Source organism: Oenanthe melanoleuca, chromosome 4 (assembly GCF_029582105.1).
Source record: "Oenanthe melanoleuca isolate GR-GAL-2019-014 chromosome 4, OMel1.0, whole genome shotgun sequence".
Taxonomy (NCBI): Eukaryota; Metazoa; Chordata; class Aves; order Passeriformes; family Muscicapidae; genus Oenanthe; species Oenanthe melanoleuca.
In genome coordinates, this window is record NC_079337.1 from 5,382,903 (window position 1) to 5,409,734 (window position 26,832).

The 26,832-nt window shown below is 42.0% G+C and overlaps 1 protein-coding gene and 1 long non-coding RNA gene across 3 annotated transcripts in view; one reads left to right on the plus strand and one right to left on the minus strand.

The window, feature by feature from the left end:
* FAT4 (FAT atypical cadherin 4) overlaps positions 1-26,832 on the plus strand; it is a 120,241-nt gene that overhangs the window by 45,984 nt on the left and 47,425 nt on the right. The window contains exons 2-6 of the mRNA XM_056490015.1: positions 14,016-14,147; positions 16,704-16,965; positions 18,925-19,275; positions 23,288-24,207; positions 24,759-24,933. Of these exons, the coding sequence (XP_056345990.1) occupies positions 14,016-14,147; positions 16,704-16,965; positions 18,925-19,275; positions 23,288-24,207; positions 24,759-24,933 (1,840 nt within the window). The remainder of the gene's footprint in view (positions 1-14,015; positions 14,148-16,703; positions 16,966-18,924; positions 19,276-23,287; positions 24,208-24,758; positions 24,934-26,832) is intronic.
* On the minus strand, positions 12,128-18,306 carry LOC130252461 (uncharacterized). Of its 2 annotated transcripts, none has more exons than XR_008840363.1 (3): positions 18,235-18,306; positions 16,215-16,370; positions 12,128-12,865 (listed from the first exon to the last, which is right to left on the minus strand). It is a non-coding gene; the product is annotated as an uncharacterized LOC130252461 (long non-coding RNA). The 2 variants fall into 2 exon arrangements; XR_008840362.1 differs by lacking the exon at positions 18,235-18,306 and adding an exon at positions 16,728-16,805.

Below are 26,832 nucleotides of genomic sequence, written 5' to 3' on the forward strand. Positions count from 1 at the left end.
AGGAAGCTTGATTAGAAAATACTGGCAAGGTCAATGACTGTGTAGTATAAAAATTAGAGCAGAATTTTATGTTCTTTGTTGTTTTGTGGTGATTTTATTAATTCAGCAACATATTTATAATGTTGTAGCTGTATATTAAATTAAAGAGCCACAAATACTGGTGATCATGGTTTGCAGCACACTTTCTAAACCTGCAAAGGACAAAGTTAATAAAAAAAACCAACATATACTAAGCCCAAGAACTGAAAGTTTAGTGTTCATCATGTACATGCTGAAACACAGTGAATAAATATGATTTTGAAGCTACTTGCATATTTTTAATGACCTTCTGTGCAAAGAAAGCAGTGATAGTGTACTTTGTGAGCTGCTTTTTAATGCTGTTCTGACATCTGTGGTGTTGTACCAGAGGCTGCTAGAAATGTAGGAACAGACTTTTGTCTAACATAAAACATAAAAAAAGGATGTCTTCATAAGCGTCAAACTACTTTAGGTCAGTAAAAAGTTGTTTTGGGTGTCCTTTTTGCATTTCTGCTGGTTATTAGGCACACTTTCATCAGCCTGAAAAATAAGAAATGGATTGAGGCAGCAGATGGGGATTTACCAGAGGTGCCAATAGGAACTCATGTGCTCTGGGTATGGGAATATCCAGGAGACCTGGGCACCCCAAAACACTGAAGGAATGCCAGAGCATTTGGGGTCAGTCTGGCTCATTCAGGGTCCCTGTGCTTGGCTTTGCCCCTCCAAGCTGTGCTGTTGGTCTGGCTAACAAAGTCATGTTGGGAGTCTTTTTCTTTGTAAGATTTTTTGGTTTTGGTTTTGCTTGTTTTTCTCCCAGGGCTAAGATGGGAGAAGCTGTAGAGCCACCATGGGGTGTAATTATATCAAAAGCCTCGATTGTATTGCTGTCTGAAGTTGGCAGATTGTGGGGGACATCAAAGGGGGTTTTTGAGGCTGGGTCCCTGCAGCTGTGGGTCAGACCAGTGTGCAGGGAGGGCTTTGTGGGCAGGATGGATTTGGGGAGCAGAGGAGGCTCTGCAGCTCAGACATCATCACAACGAGGCCATTTGGAGTGCTCTGCCATCCAAGCACAACACTGACACCAAGCCCAGAGAAATAAAAGATTCCCTGTGCTTTTGCTGCCCTGCACACCAGGATGACAGAGCTGGATATAAACTGAGTCCCAGAATGGTTTGGGTTGGAAGGGACCATAAAGATCATGGACAGGACACCTTCCACTAGATCAGGTTGTCCCAGGCTCCGTCCAACCTGTCCTTGGACACTTCCAAGGATGGGGCATCCACAGCTTCACTGGGGAACGTGTGCCAGGGCCTCCCCACCCTCACAGCAGAGTTTCTTTTCTATATCATTTATTAATACAAGGCAGACTGTAGGTTCTGGCAGTCTAGACAGAACCATAGTGTTTCTTCTGGCTTTTCTCATTAATTTTGACAGATTTGAGGGGTTTGCATTGCTACACAAAGAGGTTTCAATTAACCCTTCTAACTTTCTTGTATTGTAGGCTCATTTTAATTCACTCAGCAGTGTTTGCCAAGTACCTCAATCCATGCTGTGCAAAGAAATGCATTAAACTTGCTAGAGTCTCTCTGGGATTTGTTTTGGGGTAACTGAAAACAAACTGTGAATCCAGCCATCAGCTAGCATTGTTACAAATATTCCCCCTTCATTTCTTTTTGCTGTTGTTATTTTAACCTGGATTCCTCTGCTGGTAACCTGTGACTTTCTCCCTGAAGCATGTTGCAAATACAAGTACAGCATTTTGCATAACTCATGTGAGAGCATTGCCATGGCCTGGTTGGAGAGCATCTGTGACTTACTGGAGTCACAGATGTAAGCCAAAAAGTAAGAAAGCTGCTGGGTGTTGTTTGGTGATGCCTATGTAAGAAATAAGTTTGGAAAAATGCACAATTAATAGTCATCAGAAGTTGTGCTAGATACAGCAGCAGTTCATAATTTTGGGCAATATCTTCTTTTGAGGCAAGATGTGAGATGTCAGCAAATGGCACACAGCAGGGAGTGTGTCAGTGGTTCATACACCATAAAGGAAAGGTAAATAACAGCTTCTGCTTTTCTGTTCTGTAGTTTAGAAAAGACCAGAGTGACTTCAGTTTACACGTGCTTTTTGGGGGCTGAGATTTCTTGCAAGGGGTTCCATTCCTCCCTTTGTTCTTAGTGAGCACACAGCCTTTGGATAATGTCACATCCTGACTGAAGCAAGGGGTGGTGAGGGCTTAGGCTGGCAGCCAGATCTGCTGTGGACTGCACTGTACCAATCATATCACCTTGCACCTCTGCCCCTTATTCTTCCCCTTTGGAAGACAGGTACCATAATATTTTATTACTACAAAGATGCCTTTAGTCTCGTTGGAGAAAGTCTGCTGGAAGTTTGTAGAAGGCAGCTGTTGATAAATGCAGGAATTGCCATTATTAATTTCTCACAAATGCTGATATTTCAAGCAATGTGTTTCTAGATAGGTCTGGGTGTTTTCAGCTGTAGAACATTTTTAAACAGAACATCAGTATCTCTACTTGCTATGCCATTACTGTAAGAGAATCAAATCCCTGTAAACACACCATGATGTCTTTGGGGCATAATGCTGTCCCTGTTGCCCTATCACCAGCTGTTCATTATGAAATTATGTTGGTAATTATGTTGTTGTCACCATTAATGCCATGAGCTACCGGAGGCTTTTGAGTTGTTGCCATTTTTTTAATTATTCAGAAGTCTTTGCCTGCCTTATTTTCTTTCTTTCAACTGCTTGATGGCTTTCTCAGAGAGCTTTCAGATTTATTACTCTTGTACCTAGAAAACATTTATTTTACAGAAAAGTTTTGCTCTGGCATTCTTCTGTGTTATGCTTAGGAAAATAAAATAAGTGTGTGTCACACCTTATGGAAGGATCAAACCAGGCTGAGATGTAGGAAACTTAGGGGTGGGGGGGGAGTGTGAATGGTACCAAAAACCAGGAAACAAAACCCCTCATTGTTTTTCAGACCTCTCCACGATGCCCAGGTTTGTTGCTGTAATTTTCTTATTAAGAGTTCATGTGCGACTCTCTTTGGTTTTTTGTGTTAAATTTTGCCTGCTCTGTTTCTGTTTCCCTTCTCTTTAATATAATACATTTAACTGTAAGCCATTCACATTTTGTCCTCAAAATGCTTTTTTTTTTTCAGTTGTCTATAAAACTATTGAAATGCTTCAATTGTGAGCATACAATGAATGATCATCCTCTAATCTGTTCCACATGGATAGTGGGCCAGTTTGTACATTCAGTACACAGCACTCCTTAATTCAGTTAAAACCAGAAAAACTGAGACTGTTGCAACCTACAAGATCTTTAGAAAAAATGTACTTTAAAAAAATAAATTCCCATGCCACATCATAGACACCCTGTTGAAGACACAAATCAAAGGAAGCAAAACAAGGAGAAAACACAAAGAAATTGAGCTTAGGTTCAGTCTTCAAAAGACAGAATTATATATTTTGGTTGTGTATTTAGGGGTTCTTGAACTCTGTGAAGAATTTCTGAATCTTTCATGGTTACACTTGAACATTTATTGTGATTTGGTTTGGTTTGGGTTTTTTTTTTTCTGTGTTCCTCAGAAGGGAACTGGCTCTTCTAAAATTTCTCCCATACATTTTAAAGATCCAGAGACTTGTAGTAATGACCAGTGGTGGTGAACTTCCAAAGGATCAAAGATCTGGCAGGATCAGGATAATAACTGAGAAACCCAAGTGCTATGGTAGAAGGAAAAGCTGAGTCACTTCAGTCGGGACACCAGACAGGGACCCGAGCATGAAAAGGCTTTTTGGTTTCTCCTGTGCTTGAAATACCATGGGAGCCACTCTCTTGTGGCATATCTGCTTCCTGCCACACTCAAATTAAGATATGCAGAAGTGCCAGTGTATTTCTTTCTTCTTTATTTTTCCCCTTCAAAGGTTTACTAAGATGATCAGAACTCAAGTTTTCACTTGGTTGGAGGGAGGCTTTGGTTTGTTGCTGGTGATATTTCTGACCCAGTGATCAGGGCTTGCTTAGGACCATCCACAGTAAAGCCAAGTCAGTGAGAGACTGGCTGTGGTGCACAGTCCCAGTGCTGGGGGAGAGAGGTGCAATATAGGAAAATGTCAGGATCTGGGCTATTAAAAGTTCTCATTATTGATTGTAGCAGCCAGAGAGCTTAACTTCATAGTTGGATGTAGGTTCTGCATCTAGGGAAGATGGAGTGGATATTTAGGAACCAATAAAAGTCAAATCTCTGAATTTATGCTCGAATAAAACACTCCATATTCTTTATTAAGGAAGATGACTGTAAGAATCTCACATAAGCACACTGTTCCAGCTATTTCTGTGAAAGTCTGGGGGTTTTTACTTGATTTTTCTTCAGTGCACAAGGTCATGTGTGCATTTACAGATATGGTGAAATGGTATGTTTCAAAAGGTGAAGCTCTTTTTAAAGACCTTTTAATTAGTCTTTAATGCTTGATTTTCTAAATTCGCTGTGTCAAATCCAAAGTCCAACAGCTGAAAAAGAAAATTCAAAAGGTAATTCTGTTGGCTGGCATGAAGAATTCTATAAAAAAGTTTCCTGGGCCAAAAGAAATGTGTTATCCAGCTATTTAGGATATTTTTGGAGATGAAAGTTTGTAGTCGTATGCAAATTTGAATCTTCATGGTTTGGTAAAGGACTAATACAGAGGTTTTTATTCAGCTTCAAGAAAGGCTTTATTGCAAAACCTCATCACCAGAAACAGCAATTCTTTCAAGAAGAGATAATGTGGACATGTTGTATCTAGTTGGACAGAAAAACTAAATTTTGGAGGCATGTAGGACTTCATTGTGTGTCCAGGTATAGGAGTGGGTCTAGTACTTAGTGCATCAGCCTGCTGTTATCATGTAGGACTTTCTTAATAATTGTGCTAAAGCTATGATGGACCAAAAAGATAACTGGATAAAGATGCAGCTGCCTGAACTAGAATTCTGATCTCTGGGGGGACAGCAGAATAAAGCAGGGCTGGTGTGCCCAGTGAGCTGAAGTTCTTGACCCTGCCACCACAGCCTGGGCTGTCAGCTGGCCCTGCTGAGGGCAGCCACATGAAAGGTCCATCTGTGGCCACAGAAAAAAGCCTTTCTGGCCTCAAGGGGCCCTCCCTGGCACCAGATGTGCAGCTGCTGCACAAGCCTGCAGTCTGCAGAAGAGGAGTATGGTGAGGAAGGCATTTCCCTGAAATTTGTAGGAGGATGCAGAAATATTTGGAATTTCTAGCACTGACAGTTCCCTGCTAGCAGCCTGTTGATGCTGTGGGGGGAAAAAAACCTTTAGGCATTTCTATAAAATGGCCTTGGTACTTCTAAACATGAAACTAGAAAGTAACACGTTGGCCTTGTGTGTTTTATTGGCTAAAATCTATTTAGATTGTTCTCAGAAAGGTGCCACATATGAAACCCTCAAAACTCCAGAACATCAGCCACCATTCAGTCCTGTATCTTTAAATCCCTTGCACCCACAGAAAAGAAAATCTGTGCTTTTTTTAGTGTCTGTAGCAGTGCTTTTCTGCCATGGCTCTGAGTAAAGGGCTTTACTTTTTCTGTTTGGGCAGCCTTCAGTGATGGGATGGATTTATCGCATTGTCCTGATGACTGCATGTGTCTTAAATGTCACACCTGTACTTTTAATTAGGTGATTTATTTAATTTAGAGGTGTGACATTCCCATTCTTGAACTTCTAATGCTTGAATTTTCTGACTTTATCCTTGTTTTTTTCTTTTTTTTTATTTTTTTTTTTTCTGGCACAGGCTGAAATGTTCTTACCGATTCAATCCATTTCTTATTACATGGCAGTAGACCTCATTTAATTAAATGCAAAGTTATAAACCAAACGGTTCCCAAATGTATACTGCTTTAAGAAAAAAAAAAAATCCAAAAAGGAAAAAAAAAACCCACCTCACTAGCAAGTGTTTGCCAAGTGTTTGTGTTGGTTTGGCAGGTATTTGGAATAGGGTTTGTAACCAGAGGTAGTACTAGGTGCAGAAGTAATGTCTTCATGAGAAAGCCACCCCTTTTAATGGGGAAATGCCATGTGTGTGCACATCCAGCATCCAGGGAAAGGATGGGTGGGTGGAGAAGTTTTCCATGGTCCTTAGTGCCAGCCCAGCTCTGCCTAGGTGCCACTGCATTGCAGCTTCTGAGCAGACCTGGGAGAGGTCCTGGTGTGCTAATTAGTCCTGCTGAAATGGAGCTCAGAGTAACTCATTTCTAAAGTCAATCTGGTTTTAAAACTGTGTGAATATTGACTGAGCTATCCCTGTTACCCATTAACCAGTACTGACCAAATAACCTGTATTTCATTTTGGTTCTGGTGGTGAAGGAAGGGGAAAAATAACTGCTTGTGGCATTTCTTATCAGTTTTATCCCTTCTACCAATTTGATGTTTATCTCATTTGCTGTGAAGTTGAGTCATACTGGGTTTCCATGTTTATGATTCTGTATGTTTTGATGTTTTGTGTTTTAAAGTCAGCATGCTGTTACTTAGTGAAATTAGCCAAGGTTTGAGTGGTGCTTTCCCTAATCCAGTTTTAATTTCCTCTGCTGCATGTGAGACCGTGTCTCTTTTGAGGGAGCAGAAAATGATGTAGTGCTTAAATTACCTTAAAATACTGATTTCAGAAAGAATGAGAATTTTAGCATTGCTTACTTTACCTTTAGGAAAACTTATTTTTTTTAATCTTCTGGCTTGGAAATGTCAGTGTCCTGTCCTGGCTGGTGGCCTTTTGCTGGGACACGGTTGTTTCTTTTCAGTGTCTTTCATCTGGACTTTGGCAAAAGAAGTCAGATGTAACCACAGTAGGTAATGCATTTCCAGACAATGCCTTATTGTCTGCACAGGCTGGATGCAGAGACCTTGCATACTACTTAGAATCAAGATTAAATTACCAACCTTTTGGGCATTTTCATGTAAAATGCTCTTTATTATGGTTTTCTCATAGCTGAAGCATGAGTCACTTGCAAGCCATAATAGATTTTGGCTATGCTGCATGATGAAGTGTTCTGGATGCAGTGAAACATTTAATCAAGACTCCAGGCAGTGCAACTCCCAGTGGTCACCTTAACAGATTGGGGAAAAAAAAAAGGGAGAGAAAGTAGAACAATTATGGCACCTTTTCTTTACAGCACTGGGATCCAGGTTTCTTAGACACAACAGAAGGAAGTAGCTTCTTTCTGAATTTTAATTTTAAGTGGTGGTGAGAGCAGATTTACACCTGATTTAGAGTAGGTATGAGGAAGAAGTTTGCCACGATGAGGGTGGTGAAGTGCCAGGCTGTATGGGGCTCTGAGCAGCCTGGTCTGGGTGAAAATGTCCCTGCTCATGGCAGACAGCCTGGACTAGATGGTCTTCAAGGGTCCTTTCTAACCCAGATTATTCTATGAGTCCAGGATTTTTCTGATAATGCCAATTAAATCACAGTGGCTTTGATCACTTTGATCTCCCAGCATTTTATAGCAAGGCTTTGTTAAAGGGTCTTGGTTGAAAAACATCAAATCATCCTACTAAACTTTACATGATAGGCTATTAACTCCAGGGAGGTTCTGCAGTGATAAAACACTGGAGTTGGAGCCCACAGATTAGAATTACCTGGGAAATTCCAGCACTACAGATTAATCATAATAACATTTATAAGGATCCATGCATGTTTGCTTAATGGACAAAGCAAAACATATTCTAGAGTACACTCACAGTTTCCTAACAGTTTCAAAGCTGGTAATCGGTAGCTATTCCTGATTCTGGGAGGTAAACGGAAAAATTTCTATAATCCCTATTCTGAATTACTGTTGTCTTGTACAGGGTTGATGTTTGATTTGCTTTAGGACAACTGGAGTAGGCAGTGGTGGGGCCCAGGACAGCTTTCACATCCTCTCTTTCATTAAGCTTGACCTCAGACATCAGAATTAAGTCTTGTAAACCTAGCTTTTAAATTTTTTTCCCCAAACAGTGCCTTTTAAACACTTTTCTCCCACATTTCTCCCCAGCTGCAATCTTCCCCCTGTTAACAGTGGGATTCTTAACAACATTACATTTCTATTTAACAGGTTTGCTGGCCTGCAGCACAATAGACTAATGTGATTTTTATTGTGCTAGCGTGCACTGGGATTGTTTGCCTCCTGGAAAATGGGATATTCAGATGCCTCATTCAGCCTCAGCTATTGCCTTGTCCCAAGATATTTTCTTTATAAATGGGCTTTCCATCTTGTTGTGAAAATTGTAAAAGTGCATGATCAGTAGTTCGGGTTTTTCACCTTCCTGAGCTCTGCTGTTATTGAGTATTCAAGTAATTTCAAAGCATAAGTGTTTATTTTTTTACCCTCAAACTTACTGTTTCCAAGTGATTTAGAGCAAGGTGGGAAACTGGTTCAAGAGGAGCTATGGGGTTTATATATATATGTGTGTGTGTGTATATATGTATATATTGTATGTATGTAAAATGTTATTTCTTTTAAAGATGATTTTTCTTCTTCTTTTTCTGAAATGTATTTCTAGAAATGCATTATACTCTGATCCCTTATCTCCCCACTCTCTTGCCTCTCCAGTTTGGAGGAGCACCAATACACTGGTCCTCAAGCACTGAGTGTAACCACAACCTCATTGCTGTGAGTGGCCAATCTGATTACTCACATCAATTAAAAAATGGAGCTCAGGCCTGCATGTGTGTTTTCCAGGATTAGGGAATGATTATTTGCTGGATGAGGTAGAAGGCTGAAGTGATGAAGGCAAGAAAAAAATGACTAGTGTTGGCCAGGTTCTTCAGTCAATGGATGGAGTGAATTAATAGTTGTGTTCTTTCCTTTTATCATCATGAATGATATTATTTTGGATATTTACTTAGGGAGGAAGTAAAAAAAAATCCTTTCACTTTTATTCAGTTCAAATTGATAATGTGCTGCTGTGGTCTCCAGCAAAGAAGAAAAAACTCCTTAATTTTGTGTTAAGATGAAGGATCATCTAATGAAACTTTGTTTTAAGATGGAGCATCATCTAACGACTTAGGCACAAAAAAAAGTCTTCAGGGTGATCTGTGGCGATGCTGCTCATGGATTGTTAGATGGTATCTGCTGAGAGAGGCAGTGAATGGGAAGAGGAATGACTCACCACCAAATAAGTGGAAGAAAAGCTTTGCCTCTGCACCCTGTTTGATCTTTGATCAAATAGTTGTAGCGTTTGAAGGGGGATGGAGCCGTGAGCATCGGGAGTTGCTCCCTTCTCAGACCCTGTTCTATTCTGCATCTCTGATGTGCCATGGAAAGCCTGGCTCCAAGCAGGAATCACTCTGCTGGGGCTCCCAGGGAAGCCTGCTGCTGCCACGTGAGCTCATTCATGTTTCCTGTGTCATCTTTCCTCCTCTCACTGTCCTTTGAGGGGGGAAGAACTTCAGAGAGCTGTTCTGTCTGTAAACCCTCCTGACTCTGGAGTACAAGAAAACTGAATGTTAATGGCTGCAGTAAAACAGAGGGATGGGGTCTGGCCAAGTGAGCCCATTGGTTCATGGAAGGTGTTAGGATTGGTTAGAAGTTGGCACATTGCCTTGCAGGGCGATGTTTTATTTTACATACCTGTGTAGCTCATAAAACCAGTCACTAAAATAATTTCTTTTTCCAGAATAAAACTCTGATTTTAAAGCTTTTTATGTTGATTGTGGAACTTGTCTAGCCTGTTCAGTAATAGTTACCTGGGGTACTAGTGCTTTTTGAAGTGGAATTGGTGTTTTTGCTCTAAGAGGCAAAACTTCATCTTTTAGCAGCTGTTTATTAATTCATCAAATTATTTTGAATAAGCTTAAGCAATTCAGTTTAGTCCTAGGTGCTTTAATAGATCTACGTGCTTTTAAACTTGAGGTCTTGATATGATTCCTATGTCTGTTAACAGCTGAGGTTTATCTGAATGGAGAAATAACTATTCTTCTAACATCTACATTCTGAGTAAATTGTAAACTCACTGTTTGAGGTGAGTGCTGCCCTGCCTCAGTCTGTTCTGAATTTGTTTAGGGAGAAAAAAAATAAACCACAAGAGGCTAATTTGAGCAGCAAATAAGAATCCTAACAAGATCAAGGCAATTAATACTTCCTCTGTTTTGAAAATGTCTGTGCCAAGAGGCTTCAGCAATCAGATTGCCACAGATGAGGATGGGCTGGCCATCTGTAACTGTGGCAGGGGCAGGGCATTATTGTGAAAATGTCATTAAGCCTGTGAAGGAGAAATTTGATTCATGCACAGGGAAATTTGTGGTATTGTTTGGCTTTCTATATTGCTGATCTCTGTGGTTGGTTGTATGCCTCTGGTTTTGCATCTTAGCTTGAGTAAAACATAAAACAAGCACACAAACAAAACTAATTAAAAAAAAACCCACCCAAAGATGGTTTGCATAGAAATTGATATGTAAAGTTACTGTGTTTATTTTACAAGGGCTAGTAAATAAACAATGTGTATTTGTCTGAAGAATAAGCTCTGAGGGAAAGCTTTGATTTTCAGTCTTTTTTTCTCCATGTATTAAATGTGTGAAGGAAAAGCACTGTACTAGAATTTGTACAGAAGTAAAGTGATTTTGTGGAGATTTACATGCATGTGAATTGACCAAAGCTTTCTGTTTTTTTTCATTTTCCCTTGAACAACAAAAGCAAGACAATATTATGAATCTATTAATCAGTTTTCCATCACAGTCTTAACAGATTTAGGAGAGGCTGTAACTATTTGTGTTCTCATGGCTTCTGCAGAAATTCAAGGCTGTTCAGAGGGGCAAAGCCCCCATCAGTGCCTGGACCAGAGGAGAGGCGAGCTAGGGAATAAAAAAGGTGCAAAGACACTTAACTATCTCTGCTGTTTCTGTGTTTCATTATATTTGAGTCCTCTAAGTGGCAGTGAGAACTTTTGGGTCCTGCATTAAAGTTGCTGTTGACACAAATAGGAATTGAGGATTTTTCAGATGGAAAGTTGCAGAAATTTTTGTTGCATTTTACAGTACCTTGAGTGCTGTGAGGTGGCTGGTTTGTATCTGCCTTTGCATCCTAGACTTGCACTGAATGACGAGTTTGAGGTCAGGGGAGAGAATATTCCTCATTTTGGATAGATTTGGAGAAGGGGGTGGCAATTACCACTTTCCAAGTAGCCTGAGCATGTTGCTTCTGCAGTTCTGCAGGCACTGGCATGTGATGGGTCCTTGCTTCCAAGGTTTGGATAAATCCTTCAGCTCCCTTGTTTTCTATCCATATTTGAGGTTTCAAGACCCTTTTGGGTGTGACTGCTGTGGTGCAAACAGCTGGTGACACCACCATGACCACCTTGTCTTGTCTTTAAATCCAGGCCAGAATTACACTTAATTTTTAATTGGCAGCATATGATAATATTCAAACCATGTATTTCCTAAAGTGACACACGTTGATTTCTTAATGTCAGAGTGAAGTGGGATTAGAAAGATAGAAGCACTTGGTTGGGAAAAGGTTTAGTTTAGATCATTGATTTAAAAATGTGATGTTTTTTCTCAAATGTATCTCAGAGATGTCTTAGACCAGGCTGGATGGGTCCTGAGCAACCTGATCTAGTGAGTGGCATCCCTGTCCCTGGCAAGGTGGAACTGCATCATCTTTTAGGTCCCTTCCAGCCCACACCATTCTGTGATTCTTTGATTACTTCAGTGAAATTTCTGCAAATTGAGTGCATCCAAGGATCTCAGTCCCTAGGTCTGCAGTTCTGTTTGCTAGCTGAAGTAATAAATTCTAGCAGAAGTAAAGAGATAGTTTTAGACACAGATGCTAATCAGACTTAGCCAATGGTGAATTATGAAGCAATACACATTATCTAAGCCCTGTGGATAAGTAATGAATCATGGTCTAAATGGTCTTTAAAAATATTGTGTTCTTTTCTAAAAAATTCTCATCCTTATTTGAGAATTTCTTATTTTTCCACCATTTAAAGCATGTCTTTGGTATAAAATACAGTTTCTTTGTTTACTTGTGAACTGATTTTTCAGAATAAAATCACCTTTTTTATTCTTCTTTTTTATACTTCTCCTGAATTTGGCTTTATAAATGACTTATTTGTCCCCCAATCCTTAGCCATGTGTATTCTTGGATCCTCACTATTTTACATTATTCAAGCTGTAGGCAATGCACAGCTCCTCTCCCAAACCCCCCAGAAGTTGTCACATATTTTTCATGTGATTTGCACAAAGGGCAATCTCTCATAATGAAAATGGGTTCTGGTGGTGAAATGTCACCTGCAGCTGAAACATTAGCTGTGAATGACATGTGTGGTAGGAATAAATGAGCTGCAGAGCTGTGCAGCTGCTTTTCCTTGCAACCCTGTCTGGGGAAATGCTGCACTTTGGGGAGGAAATCAGGAAGAGTGTGCTGTGTGCCAGTTCATGGGCAAGGAGGCCTGGCAGCATCCCTCATCTGTCATTTCCACCACGTCCCTCCCCTTTCTGTGATTAATTGTCACCCAGTCTCCTTGAAAACCAGCCCAGGCTGGCTTCTTCTCTAAAGTTTGTGTCAGGTGAGGTGGTTGTCAGTCACTGCTCGTGATGCTCTGCTCAGGGATATGAATTTAATGATAAAACCTTCTGGGTTGATCTGTCTCAGGCTGTGAACTGGTTTGTGTACCATTTTTGAATGGCCAAAGGGATTAAACAGGGGATAAATAAATAAATAATGGCCTTCTGTAAAAGACCCCTGTGTTGTCTCCACTTCCAGCACATATAGCTATGATATTTATATTACATTAATACTAATATAATATTTCCTCTGTGTCTGGGATCATCCTGGTGATCAAGTGAGAGCAGCTTGGCAATTGGTGGCCCCTATGAAAACAGAACAGAGAAGAAAATCTCATGACAGGAGACTAGAAACAGTAGAAATCACAGATTTTGGATCACCAGAAATGTTTGTGTTGATTATATCTATGTATTTTCAAGTGAGTGCATGGAGAATCCTTGTGGATAAGGGCATAGCAGATACAGTAGCATAAATAACATTTTGTCTGACAATCCAGGTACCTTCTTGAAGTCATCCATACCTTTGCCCTTTACCTTTCTCTGCTCTGTGGTTCTTGCAGCTACTCATTTTCTCCTTAGTGGATCTTGGTGACTGTTTAATATTTTGGGTCCAAAACCATACTTTTTTTTCCATGATAAATATAAAACAGCTGTGTCTTCTTTTTCTATTTTGGAATATTACATTCCAGACCCAGCAACAAGAGAAAACGTAGCTCTGCATCTTTTTGAATTAGAATCAGCAGGGCAGCAGTCTTGCTTGTGAAAAACTAGGGACAAAGATCACAAAACAACCTTTCAGGAACTATCATTCTTACTTGGAAAGGCATTCAAATGTGGCACGTGAAAAAACATTTGCTGAGTTTTGGGTAGGCAAGGCGAGTAGATGCTAGTGGGTGCTCCTAAAGTAACGTTTATGTTTGCAATCAGAGGGGAGTTTTGAGAGAGAGAGAAAAGCAGATTATTTGTTATAAAATATATTAAGTGCAAGGCTGTTTTTTCCCCTCTCAGAACGGAGAGTTGCCAATATATAAACATTTCAGAGAGAATTTTACACCACCTCATCTTTATGTCAGGCAGCATTTAATGGTTGAACGATCTCCTGCCCCAGCACTTGGCAGTTCCTCTCCAGGGGCTGACTTTGAGGATTACAATGACAGTCTATCAGTGGATCTTTTCCAATATAAACTAGACTAGGACCATTTAAAATCAGTTGCTATCAACAAGTCAAATTAACTTTATTTGTGTTAGAGGCTTTCCTAGGAGTATTTTATAACAACGTGGAATTTTAATATCCGGATGGGCTTTTCCTATTGTTGGTGTGATTTGGGAATGTGCTAATTCATGTGATTAAGAGCAATTTACCTGATTTCTTTCAGAATTAGGTTATTAGTAACATTCAGGTCCAATCAGTGTCCAATATTCACTCAATTTTTTTTCCTATTCCTGCTTTTTACAGGTAGAAATAACACTTCAGGATATCAATGACAACCCACCAGTATTCCCCACGGACATGCTTGACCTGACTGTGGAGGAGAACATAGGGGATGGATCTAAAATACTGCAGCTGACAGCCATGGATGCTGATGAGGTAGGAGCATGATTTCACTTTTGAATGTTGGTACTAAAAGTGCCATTCTGGACATGTTTTTACCTGTTTTCTTCATCCATTTGTGTGAGCTTGGCCTTAGGAATCAGGGCAGTCATTCACAAAGTTCTCTCCAGTCTTGTGGAGGTCTAAACTTTGAAACCAAGGTGTTGTAGTTGAGCCCAATGTGTGCAATAAAATTAATCTGAGACAAGCCTTGGAGAACAAGAAAAATTCTGATAATGCCTGCTTTCCCTTTGACTAGACTTAACAAAGATCAATATTACCCCTTCCAAAAGAAGGTTTTATTTTACCAAAAAGAGGAGAAAAGAAATAATGATAAAATGTGTGCTCTGTACATGAATCTGTTTGCAAAATAATTTTGCACTCTTAAATTCATTACTATGAGAATGCTGCAGCTAAGGTGCTATGAAGAAACTCCAATGTTATTGATGCATTCATTTTAGAAACTTAAGTTATAAAAATGTTAATCATGTTATTTTTGTTTGCTGAACTGTTTCTTTCCACAAGGAAAATGACTGAAAAGTCAGTGTAATCACATGAAAAGTTTGTGTTGCCATTAAAACATAGCTACACTTGACAACAACAAGCACTTCTTGCTTTCAAATGATAGGGCAATTCAACCTCCTCAAGAGAATTTTATTCCTGGCCTTCTTTGTGTTAGCTTGGTTAGTCTTCCTGTGATTGTTAATTGGTGTACTTAATCTTGCTACTACAGAGGGAACCATGGGAACACCCCCGGGAATGGAGCAAATGTGATTGTAAATATTTTGGTTTCCCTTTATTTTCCACTAGTAGCCTGATACACAGACAAAACACAGGATTTTGGAAAGGTGCACTGCTGTAGCAAAAAAGTTCTAGCTGCTTGTCTTTCTTTTAGGAAGCAGTAAATACTGAACTACCACTCTGTGGTGGGGTATGGCAAATATATCTAAGATTATGGCAATATCTTATGCTCCAGCCTCTTTTTAGCCATTCCTGAACTGCACTTAATCTATTGCCCATTCTGAAGCACTCCATCCAGTGGGAAGTGATTTGTTACCTTGGAGAGAAATCAGTCAATGATTTTATCAAAAGGAATTATTTCAATTTCCCTACCAGAACATTTATAACTCAAACTCTTTACAAACAGCCCAGGTTTTCCTAGTGATGTGCAGTTTTGGGTTGAGATACCTTTTTATTCCCACCTGCTTTTTGGAGCTGAGGGCAAGGTATAAACCAATATCAAATGTGGCTGTGGTTTTAGCTGCTCTCTGTTAGCAGGACTCTGGCTGGTCAAACACGGGGTGGAGAATGTGGTCAGCTCTGAAAATTCTCCAGAGGTGTGATGGCCAAGCCACACAATTGGAGGAAAGCGTGTGACATTCCCCAGGCACACCTGAGCACACAGATGAAGCACTGCACACAGTTCTGCAGGGCTGGGCACCTGCAGGAGCCTGTTTGCTTTCTAAATTTCCCTTTATCAGTTAGCTCAGTCTAACTCTTTGAAACAACACCCAGAGAGAAAGTTTGGCACGATGCACTCTGGTAAGGTCACGTAACTAATGCTTGTCTGCCCTCTCACAAATACAAGCAGGTGTTTATTAATTTGCTTTTTTAGGCAGGAATATTTGAAAAAGCCATAGAATTTCTTTCTGCCAGATCTCTTTGATCTGCTGTTCATTGCAGAAGTGCCACTGGCATGTCTGCAGCAGGTTTCAGCTGTCAAATCTAGGCACCATCAGTACACAGGGTTTAGGTACTGTATCTGATGTTAGAGGCTAGCAAACCTTCAGTATCCTTAAGCCTGTCTTGGAAAAAGAGGTACATGACATGATTCTACATAACATTTTCCTTAATTTTGCCTTCAACTAAAATGCTCAAAGTTGACATGAATGCTTCTTTTCTTTTCCCCCTCCAAGAATAAATGTATTTTTTTGACCCAAAAGCAAGTGCTTTTGACTTGCAGCACAACCCAAGAGATCAGAACTGTGATTTTAATGATGTGTGATTTGTCACTTTGGGGTTTTTTATTTACATGGGTAAATATATTTCCATGCAGAAACTGACCTTTGAGGGGCTGCTGCAAGCACAGCCTCCATGAGTTTCTCCTGACCATGAGCTGTGGCTGGAAGTGCTGCCACATGGCTGCCCCAGGTCCCCCCTGCCCATCTCCAGAGAGCAAGAAAGGCAGAGCTGATCCCACTGGCAGGGATTTAATTTAACCTTCAAAGATAAAACAGGAATAAACTTTGATCCTTATTAAGATGTGTCACTGCTCGGGGATGCTTGTTTGAAACTAAAAGAGGTAACGGAGTTTTTTGTATTGATTGGATGAAATCCTTTTATGAAGAGTAGAGCACAAGTATCTGGGTAATCTTGTCAATTCACATCTTATAAATAAAAGCTGTGTGCATATGTGTGGGACTGAAGCAGGGACTGGGCAGGAAAGCTGTTGATTAAAGGAAACCGTTCTGAAAAATAATCTGGAAGGATCCTCGTCTTGCTGCAAGCTGTGATGAGGTTTCCCTGGCAAGCAGCACCCCTGTTTCCCCCTAGGGAGCCAATGCCCTGGTGACTTACACCATTATCAGCGGGGCAGATGACAGCTTCCACGTGGACCCCGAGTCGGGGGAGCTGATAGCCACGCGGCGCCTGGACCGCGAGCGCCGCTCCGAGTACTCGCTGCTGGTGCGCGCCGACGACGGCCTGCAGTCCTCGGACATGCGCATCAACATCACCGTCAGCGACGTCAACGACCACATCCCCCGCTTCTCCAAGCCTGTCTACTCCTTCGACATCCCAGAGGATGCCACTCCAGGTAAACCAGATGTGGAAATCCAACCGCCCGCCTCCCAGGTGGTTGTGTTCTTCGTTTTGCTGGTTTCGTGTGCAAGAGTGTTCTGATGCTTAAAAGAGGGGCTGTAAACTAAAACGTGTTTAGATCAACATGTCTCCTGGTGAGAAAGGAGTATTACTCCCAAGGTTTTGTACAGGTTGCTAGTACAAAAGCAGGATCTGCCAGTAGCATCTTAGAAGCTTATTCTAAGAGATGGATAAACCAAGGAGATGCAAATGAGGCGGTGATAGCTTTCAGGCCTTTATTAGGGTTTTCATAAGCATGGGAGCCTCAGTTTGGGAGAACTAAGGTTAGCCTCCAACTTTTGCACTCTGCCCCACAGGCCCTGTCCCAAAATTTGGTGGTGTTTTTCTTTAAAGGATTGCAGTGCGATCAGATGTGCCACAGGAATCTGATCTGGAAGTAATTGAGATGTCTGTATAGCACAGAGTGCTTTGGTTGCTGGTCCCCAGCCATGCTCTTTCTCTCAGAGCCTTGAGTCTCAGTCTGTTTCAGCAGGAATAACACTGGAAAAGGCAAGCCTAATTCCCTCCACATTAAAAAGAGACTTCTCTTGTTATTTGTTTATAGGGTGTACATTAGTGCTTTATACCCAGCTCAGCAATGATGGATGCTGAAGGAAAAAAGAGGCTGATTTTGTATTAAAGTACTGCATCTTCTGCTCTGCTCTCCAGCAACCTGGGATTAGCTGGCAGAGGGGAAGGACCATGAGGTTTCCCCTTCAAGATTCCACTTTCTATCCTAGACAATAATCCCCATTCCCCTTGCAATTGAAGAAATGTTAAAGCTTGAGCTAATCAAATGGGTGTGAAGGATACCAGCATATCCAGCTGGATTAAAGGGGGTTACAGCACCCTTCTTTGTTCTGATGATATAAGCAGTTTTCATTATCACAAGGCTTGAAAGTAGTTAGCTGTGCTGCATGGAGTTCATCTGGTTCCAGGAGAAGGAAACTTAATGATTTATTTTCTTGGAAATGAGCTGATCTTAATTATAATTAGTGTTCGAAATACTAAAAAGTGACACTTGGTTTCCAAACTCCAGTCAGATAGGTCAGTCATGCGAGGGCGGCTGTGCAGAAATGAAAACACTGGCACAGATTCACAGGGCATTGAATTTCAGAAAGCAGCAGAGAGCAGACCCCTATAAGGTTTCTAGTTTTCTAACCACAGTTACCCTGCAAAGGCACTGTTTCAAAAAGCAGAGCTGGGATATGCGGTTTGTACTCACAATTTGGTTTCTGCACTTGGAAAGAAATATCTAGAAGGTTCCAGAACTTGTGATTGTCTGCTGTTGGGAAAGATGTAACAGGAAAGCCTTAGTTACTGAATAACTATGAAACAATAGGATGGCCCGCTGAAGGTAATCCTTTCTTGATAGAACGATGCCCTCTGCTAGAGAACAAGCCCAAAGGTCCAAAGAGCAGTAAATGCTATAGAATCTGTATATTGTATTACATTGGTTAGTAGAAATTAGAATATTCATTATGGAAGAAGATTTTTTTTGTATTGTAAATGGGAAATTGCCTTCTTCTCTCTTCCTCTTTTCCTTACTCTTTTTCTTTACTCTCCCTCCTGCCTTTGCTCTCTCTTCTCCCTCTTCTTCCTCTTCTTACTTCTCTTCCTCTCTCCCTTTTATCCCATTACTCCTTCTCAACCCCCTCTCGCTCCTGGTCTCACTCTGTGCTGCAGCTAGCAACACTCAGTAAGACTTTATGTTCTTTCACTCGTTACCATGAACTGCAACTGTAACTTTTAGCATATACAGAGCGCTTGAGTTCAGTCCCTGGCGACAGTCTATCCCACCACAAAGACTCCCGCAGTCTGCAGCAAAGGGAGGGCGCTTTGGGTCAGAGGAGGACGACAGCTGGCAGGAGGTATGTAACCTGCATAAAGGTAAAGGTGCTGCTGTGCCCCGCAGGTTCCCTGGTGGCAGCCATCCTCGCCACCGACGACGACTCGGGCGCCAACGGGGAGATCACCTACACCATCAGCGAGGACGACGAGGAGGGCACCTTCTTCCTGAACCCCGTCACCGGCGTCTTCAACCTGACGCGGGCGCTGGACTACGAGGCTCAGCAGTACTACATCCTGACGGTGGGCGCCCAGGACGGCGGCGGCCAGGCCGCGGCCAGCAGGGTGTACTTCAACATCCTGGACGTCAACGACAACCCGCCCGTGTTCGGCGCGGCCGCCTACAGCGCGTCCCTGCTGGAGAACCTGCCGCCGGGATCCGCCGTGCTCAACCTCAGCGTCACCGACGCCGACCGCGGTGAGCCCTCGCCCGCTGCCGTCCCCAGCCGGGCTTGGCCTTGGCCACCTTCCACAAGGAAAAACAGGAAAACTGGGGATAGCCATAAGTTGCTGCTCTCATATGCTTAAATTTAAATTACCAAGTTATTTTTCTGAAAGTTTATTACAAATTCTAAGGAGGGTTGCGGTGCTATCAGTCGAATTAAATCTACTATAAATTTTAAGTCTATCATGAAGGCAGTAGGCATCGACGAGGTGTTGACAGTGGAGGTTAAAAAACATATTGAAAGAGATCTTAGGAAAATTCCCCGTTGAAATGAGCTTTAATATTGGGATGGTTTATGGTATCTAGAGGGTGTTAATGTGTTGAGTGTAAAAGGTACAATTTTTATAGCTTGCTTAACCATTTTGCCATACGGTTGGTGCCCAAGCAAGAATGATTATAGAATATGATCATGAAATACATAAACAACATTCCATCGTGTAGTGCATTTTCTGAAGTGTCCACAGACTCTACCCAGTGTGACATAGTGCAAAACTCTTCATAACACTCCCAGTGACTTTACAGGTGAAGGTTATTTTTGTGACACGTTGAGCATCCTTGTGTCCTCTCAACTTGACAGGGGCTCATTCAGAGTCTGTGGAAGTGTCTCACTCTGAAATGTGCTTCCAGGACAAAGCACCCGCATGCTTTGAGGAATCCCTCTTTGTGCACCTAAATTGGCTGAACCTATCAAGATTGCTCAGTAAAGCAGTTTTTCTTCAGGGATTGCTGAGTTGTTGGACTCCAACATTTTTGTGGGGAGATAAATTTTGTGCTGATGGATGGAACTTTCCATGGTTAAAAGTGCGTAACTGGCTTTGAGATCAAACTGAGGAAAGGAGAAGAGATTCCATAAGATAGGCCAACAAATCAGAAGTCATAACTTTGTGATACTGGCTGTTCTTGTGTGAATCTCTCTTTCACCATGCTTGTTAAGGATTTTATTTTTTGTAAACTGAACGTAAGTTGGAAGAGGAGCTTGTGCTTGTATCATGCATACCCAGGGAAGGGATTGTTCCTCCAGACTTGTAGATAAATGGGTTTGTGTCTATCTCCTCTTCTATTTCTTATTTTCCTGTCAGGACTACAGCACTTGGTTTCAAATCCTTTTGGAAGTTAAGTTCACTTTGCCATTATGAGTCTGTTTTCCTTTTCCTCTTGCACCTCATACATTAATTTCCATCTGTGCACAGTGGATGGGAACTATATCATAGCACTGACATATCAATTCACATTCATCACATGCTCAGTTATCAAGGAGGCAAATGAGTATTTGAGGAGCAGCACAATGAGAAGTCAGATATCTTGCCTTTTATATTTTCTGGCACACTTGCTTTTCTAGCAGGCTGGATTTAAAATTAATAGGGCAGAAATATCATTCCAAGAGCATGCCAGGTTGAGTTCTCCCATAGGACTGTAACTTAAGCAAATCTATTGCTGTTTCTGTTTCAAGCCCAAACTTGTTATCTTGTGTTGTCTTATATTTATCTAGAGCACAGAAATAGCTAGTGCTAGTATTATACTCTTCTCCCTGTGCTCACAGATAATGCACTCAATACAAATATAATTTTGTTGATTATTTATGTTACATGATCCTATAGTTTGAAAGAGCTTTGGAAAGACATTGTTCTATAATGAGGTATGGCTGTTGTTTTAGGATAAACACTGATAAAAAACAGAGACATGGTGATAGTGAAACTGCTCCAATTTTCATTTTCTTGTTCAGCACACCCCTTGGGAAACAGCAGCTGTTTATCTCAGCTTGGACTGTTCCATATACAGGTCCATAGCAAATATCAGCTACAGCTCTTGGATATTTAATAATAAAGTAATATAATAATATATACTAAAGAGCTCAGTTACCTTAAACACATTCATTTTGAAATTCAGATTTTATTTTTTCAACAAAGAATTAACAGGAAAAATCTCAGAAGAAAGCACATGCATATTTGTCAGTTTATTAAAATTTTGGTTAGGTATTCCTCCAGGCAAAGCTGGTGCAATTTCCCAGCTAAACTCTACAGGAACTTATGGAGTGCCAAAGGGGAAGTAGTTTTCTTGGTTGGTTTTTTAGTTTTATTAGTAAATAAATAAAAATGGAAACAAAACCCTTTAGAAAAGTGTTATCATGAAATTGGTGACTCCATGTCTGTCCTTTCAGTGTTTTATCAGATGAAACCCTCAGATTAAATAAACTTAAGGTTCAGCAAAGAGGATGTCTTACATTCTCCCCAAGAAAAGCCCAACTGCAGACCTTGGAAGGGGAGTATGGATGAGGTGCACAATGCCAGCTTGGCATGCTGTGTTTAAAAAAGAGAATAGTTAATTAAGTGCCCTTCCTGGCTCCACTGATATTTAGGCAACTCTTCTATTTCATAGTTTAATTTGTATAAGCATTAGCAGTGTTGAAACTTATGAGAATGCAGGACAAAGAATGAAAGACATGGAGGTGAGATAAGGAGTAACAAACTGATTTATTCTTAGGAATAAACATCATAGAAAACATGAGGGAGGGGGGGAAGGGAGGAAATAGAGTATTTTTCAAAGTAATTTTCTTTTGCAGGACCCAAATCATACCCATCTCCAAAAATCTTGAATTGCCAGAAAGTACTTTACTTTATTTTCATCCATATAATTAGTCATTTGAAAATACAACTGAACTAAAAGCAGAGAAGCATTAAACTTTCACCATCCTTCACTTGATCAAAGTAATGGAGAAACACTAAGATCTGGCAGACAAATGTATTAATTTCTTTAATTGCATTCAAATATTTTTGTCTTTCATGTTTGGTTCTATTCATTTTATAATTTAACTCCTACAGGCGGAAAAAGAGAAAGAGAAAGATGCCAATTACAGTAGCCACTGGGGGAAAGACACGTAAGACTAGATTTCTCAAATCTGAGCATAATAAACAGCGGAGATTAATAAATCTAATGCAGGACTAATTTTATTATCAAAGCAATTCACTCAGAGAGAAAAGAGCTTCTGAGTAAAAATGGCAAAATGAAAGCAATCAGTGAAGTGGGCAGCTTTCGTTGCATGAACAAGCTAGTTTGAGGGGTAAATTAGTAGCTAATGGCTGGTTAATCTACTAATCCTAAAGTCTTGAATGCACAAAATTAAAATAGGTGTAAGATAGATGGAGGAGAGAAAACTTTTTTCATATTTGGATGTTCCCAGTAATTAATTGTTTAGAGTGACTGTGGAATCGAAGCAGGAACAGTCACTGTTTCCTACCAGGAATATTTGAGGATATTTCACAGCCCTGCTCAGGTTCAGGGTGCATTTCCCTTACTGGAATGATAAATCTCTCCCCTGACCATAATTGCTAGTTGTGTTTTGATCATGAGATGAGTGAGGGCTGTTCATCTGATATTTTGGAATACCATGCCATATATGGGAGGCATACCTTTCCCCAGTATTCACTCTTGGCGTGCTCCAGCTAGGCTTGGGAGTTTCTGCTTGTGGCTTTTTCTAATTGAGTGGAAAAATTCGTGAAATAATTACATTAATAATAACGTTGCTTAGTTGAACTGGGAAGAAGGGAGGAAACCAGATGTTCAATGAGCAGCAGAACTACTGAGTCTTGGTTTTTGAAGGAAAACCCTTCAAACCCTTTATCCCTAACCCTTGTAGATGGGGGGAAATTACTTATGGTGCCACCGTGCAGCTCGTGCTGAATGAAATGCAGAGATGAACCCTGCCAGTTGTTCACTCTGTGGGAATTAATGCCCTCCCTCTCTTTCATGAGTATTATCTTGTCAGAAAATAATAGTTTCAAAGGCTTCTGCTGCACTGTGAAACTTGGCTAAAATTGGCAGATGGATTCAAAAATGGTGGTGAGGAGGCTGAACACTCAAATGAAAGAAAACAAATGAAAGAACACTGAAAATGAAGGAAATTTCCTGTGGGGACATGGCGGGAAGTGTTGATAGCTGTGTCAGTGGGATGCAGTCACGCTATGTACCTGTCTCCCCGTCCCCACAGGCCCCAACTCGCAGCTGTCCTTCAGCATCGCGTCGGGGGACGGCGCGGGGCAGTTCTCCATCGACAGCCGCGGCGTGCTGAGCACCCGGCAGCCGCTGGACCGCGAGAGCCAGTCCTTCTACAGCCTGGTGGTGCAGGCCCACGACATGGCCGCCCCGCCCGCCGCCAGGTTCACCAGCACGGCGCAGGTCTCCATCATCCTGCTGGACGTCAACGACAGCCCGCCCCGCTTCACGTCGCCGCGGCTGACCTACGTGCCCGAGAGCACGGCCGCGGGCACGGTGGTGTTCCGCGCGCAGGCCGCCGACGCCGACAGCGGGCCCAACAGCTACATCGAGTACGGCCTGCTGCGCCCGCCCGGCGCCTTCAGCATCGGCACCGTCGACGGCCAGCTCCGCCTCACCGGGCAGCTCGACAGGGAGGCCGTGGCCAACTACACCCTCACCGTGGTGGCCACAGACAAGGGCCAGCCGCCCCTGTCTTCCTCCACGGACGTGCTGGTCGTGGTGCTGGACGTTAACGACAACAACCCGCTCTTCGCCCAGAAGCTGTACAAAGTGGAGATGGCGGAAGACACCTTGACGGGGACGGACTTGGTGCAGGTGTTGGCCACCGATGGAGACGAAGGGAGCAACGGGCAGGTGCGCTACGCCATCGTGGGCGGGGATGCCGGCAGCCAGTTTCGGATCGATTCTGTGACCGGGGTGATAACTGTGGCCAAGCCTTTGGACAGGGAGAAGCAGCCCTCCTACACACTGACCGTGCAGTCATCCGACCGCGGGAGCAGCCCCAGGACCGACACCACCACCGTCAGCATCGTGCTGAGGGACGTCAACGACTTCGTCCCCACCTTTGAGCTTTCCCCCTACTCTGTGAACGTCCCTGAGAATCTGGAGACACTCCCAGAAGTTATCCTTCAGGTGGGTACATTCTGCAGTAAATATCTTCTCACAGCTGGTAGCATGCCTATGGTATTAATGCACAGCGTCCTCACTCCAAAATTAAAGAGGCAAAACAGTGAAAAGTTGCCTCTTGGCTTTAGTTGAATTTGCAGTCTTTGTTGGCTTGTTTTCCTTTTTGTTTGTATGGGTGGGTTATTTTTTAACCAAAAGTTAATATTAGGCTTTGGAGTTCTGTTTGTGTCTTCCCTGCCTATCTTCACACCTCTACTGGGACTTTAAGAGTCTGCTCTATCCTCTCATCTCAATCTCAACTTCCATGCAACAAATCTCAATCTGGTTGCTGCCTCATGATGTGAGGCTGCGTGCCAAATACTGAGAGAACTACATGGATTCCAACAGCAGGATGTGCAGTGCTTGCTCTCATACAGAGCTTAGTCTGTAGCAGGTCATTTTTTTTTTTTTTCAATTACATCTAACTTATACTTGTGGCATTTGCATTGAGCATTCTTCCTCTATGCCAGTACAATGTACAGTGTTTGGCAGCTGTTCTGCTTGCATTGCTGGTGCAGGTTGTAGCAAGGGACGATGACCAAGGGCTGAACAGCAGGCTGACCTACGTGCTGGTGGCTGGCAACGAGGAGGGAGCCTTCACCCTGTCGGACAGCGGGGAGCTGCGCCTGGTGCGGAGCCTGGACCGGGAGGCCAAGGAGCAGTACCTGCTGCTGGTCACAGCTGCTGATGCAGGTGAGGCAGCCAGAGCATCTCTCCTGCTCAGGGCCTGTGGGAAACATCACGTTCTGGGCAGAAAATACATGTTCTCCTGGTGGTCTGAAACTTTAGTGGATGGAGATTGGGTAGTCATGTTGAATGGAGATCTCTGGAGCTGGGCTTACCTGATGTCAAAGGGAATGTGGTTTCTGGTAATCAAGATTTTACTCCTATTTCCAGTTGTCTGCTGTTGGTAGTACTCATTACAGATTTAGGGAGGTGGATTTTTGCCCTTCAGTAACAAGTGGTCCTACCTAATCATGCGAACTTCATGCATGACTACAAAAAACCAAGTTAAATGGCAATAAAACCCTGTATAATGTTGGCAGCACAAATGTGCAGAGGTTGCATCAGTGGCCAGCTAGGGATTACCCAGTTAATCTTACTGAAATCTTAGCCCTGAAAATAAATAAAATTTTGCATTACAATATTTTAATATTCTGCTTTGCTCAGCATCCAGTCATGTGTTCGCTCCACAATACCAAATGTTTTCCAAGTTCTTTCATTTAAAACAGGACGTGAAGTCTTGTTATGAAGATTAATTGCACTTTCACTTGAGGTGCCCAAGCCCAAAATTTTGGTTTCAGATTTTGGTGTGAGTATTATTAACAAAGACATCCTGCATCATACTTTGGACTGATCTCTGGTCTCCCATGGTTTGATGGATTTAATTTACTGCAGAACTTGTTCCTGCTTTCTAGCAGTAAAAATAGAACCAAAGCCGACTTGTTGACAAGTGAATACAGTTTTGTTTTCTGCCATGCTGTGTGCAGCATCTTGTGCCAGTGACAACAGCTATGGCTTACATTTTCCTATTGCAGCAGTGCTCAGGTATTCCACAGTCTGAGCACAGCTGAAGCTGGAAAACACAATTTTAAGGCTTGAGGTATCATTTGTCTTGTACTTTGGCTAGAGATAAGTGTGTGCTTTATGGTTTTTACGCTGGCTTTCTGTTACTCTGTAGCCTCAAACTGCTCACTTGTGACCTGGACTCGCTTGGGCTTGAATGGTTTTATGTTTCTTCAGAAGCCAAGGCTGGATTTGTCTTGATGTCTCTCTGGTCTCTCAGTCCAAGCTGGCAGAAGTCAGTGGGGGCTGTACAGAGCAAAATACCTGAAGACTGAACTGATAAAAGCTGTGTGATGTAGCCAGCGATTATTGCCCTTCTTGGAAGAGGGAGGGGAGCAGAACTCAGCTGTACCCCACACCTAGCACCGTGTGTAAGACAAGAGTTTGACCAGAGCACAGGCTTTACCTGGACTCTGGCTCCTAAAAACCCCACAAAATCCAGGAGGTTCAACCAACAGTTAAATCTAGCAGTCCCAAATGAAAATATTTACTTGTGTTGGGAGATCTCTGAGTTTCAGGTAATCCAGGGAGACATTAATACATGAAGTGTGCATGGGACCTTTGCCATAAGTGGCTGACAAGAACAGCAGCATGTTTTATGAGTTCCTGTGTTTAAACATGTAGGTATCACACTGATTAAACACTGTTTGAAACTCCCTTTTTAAATTTGCTGTGTTCTTGTAAAGCTAACTCACAAGTTCCCATGCCCTCCTGCCAGTGTCAAAATGTCCTAGCAAGTGTGTTCAGAAGCAGCTGTTCAGTAGTAACTTTAGGCTAAATGTAACTGCTCTACTGTGCTCCAGTTTACAACCTGACTAATCCACAGCTGGTGTGATTGGGGATAATTTTCAACCAGGCTGGTGAATAACATTAGCTGTCATCTTCTGGTTGCACTGAAGACTTGTTCTAAATTCATAGCAGCAAACAGTACATTGAAAACTATGCTAGTCATGGTTTATCTAAAACATCACATGAAAGTAGAAGTCTTCAGTAGAAGTCCATGGCAAAACTTAACTTGATGTCATG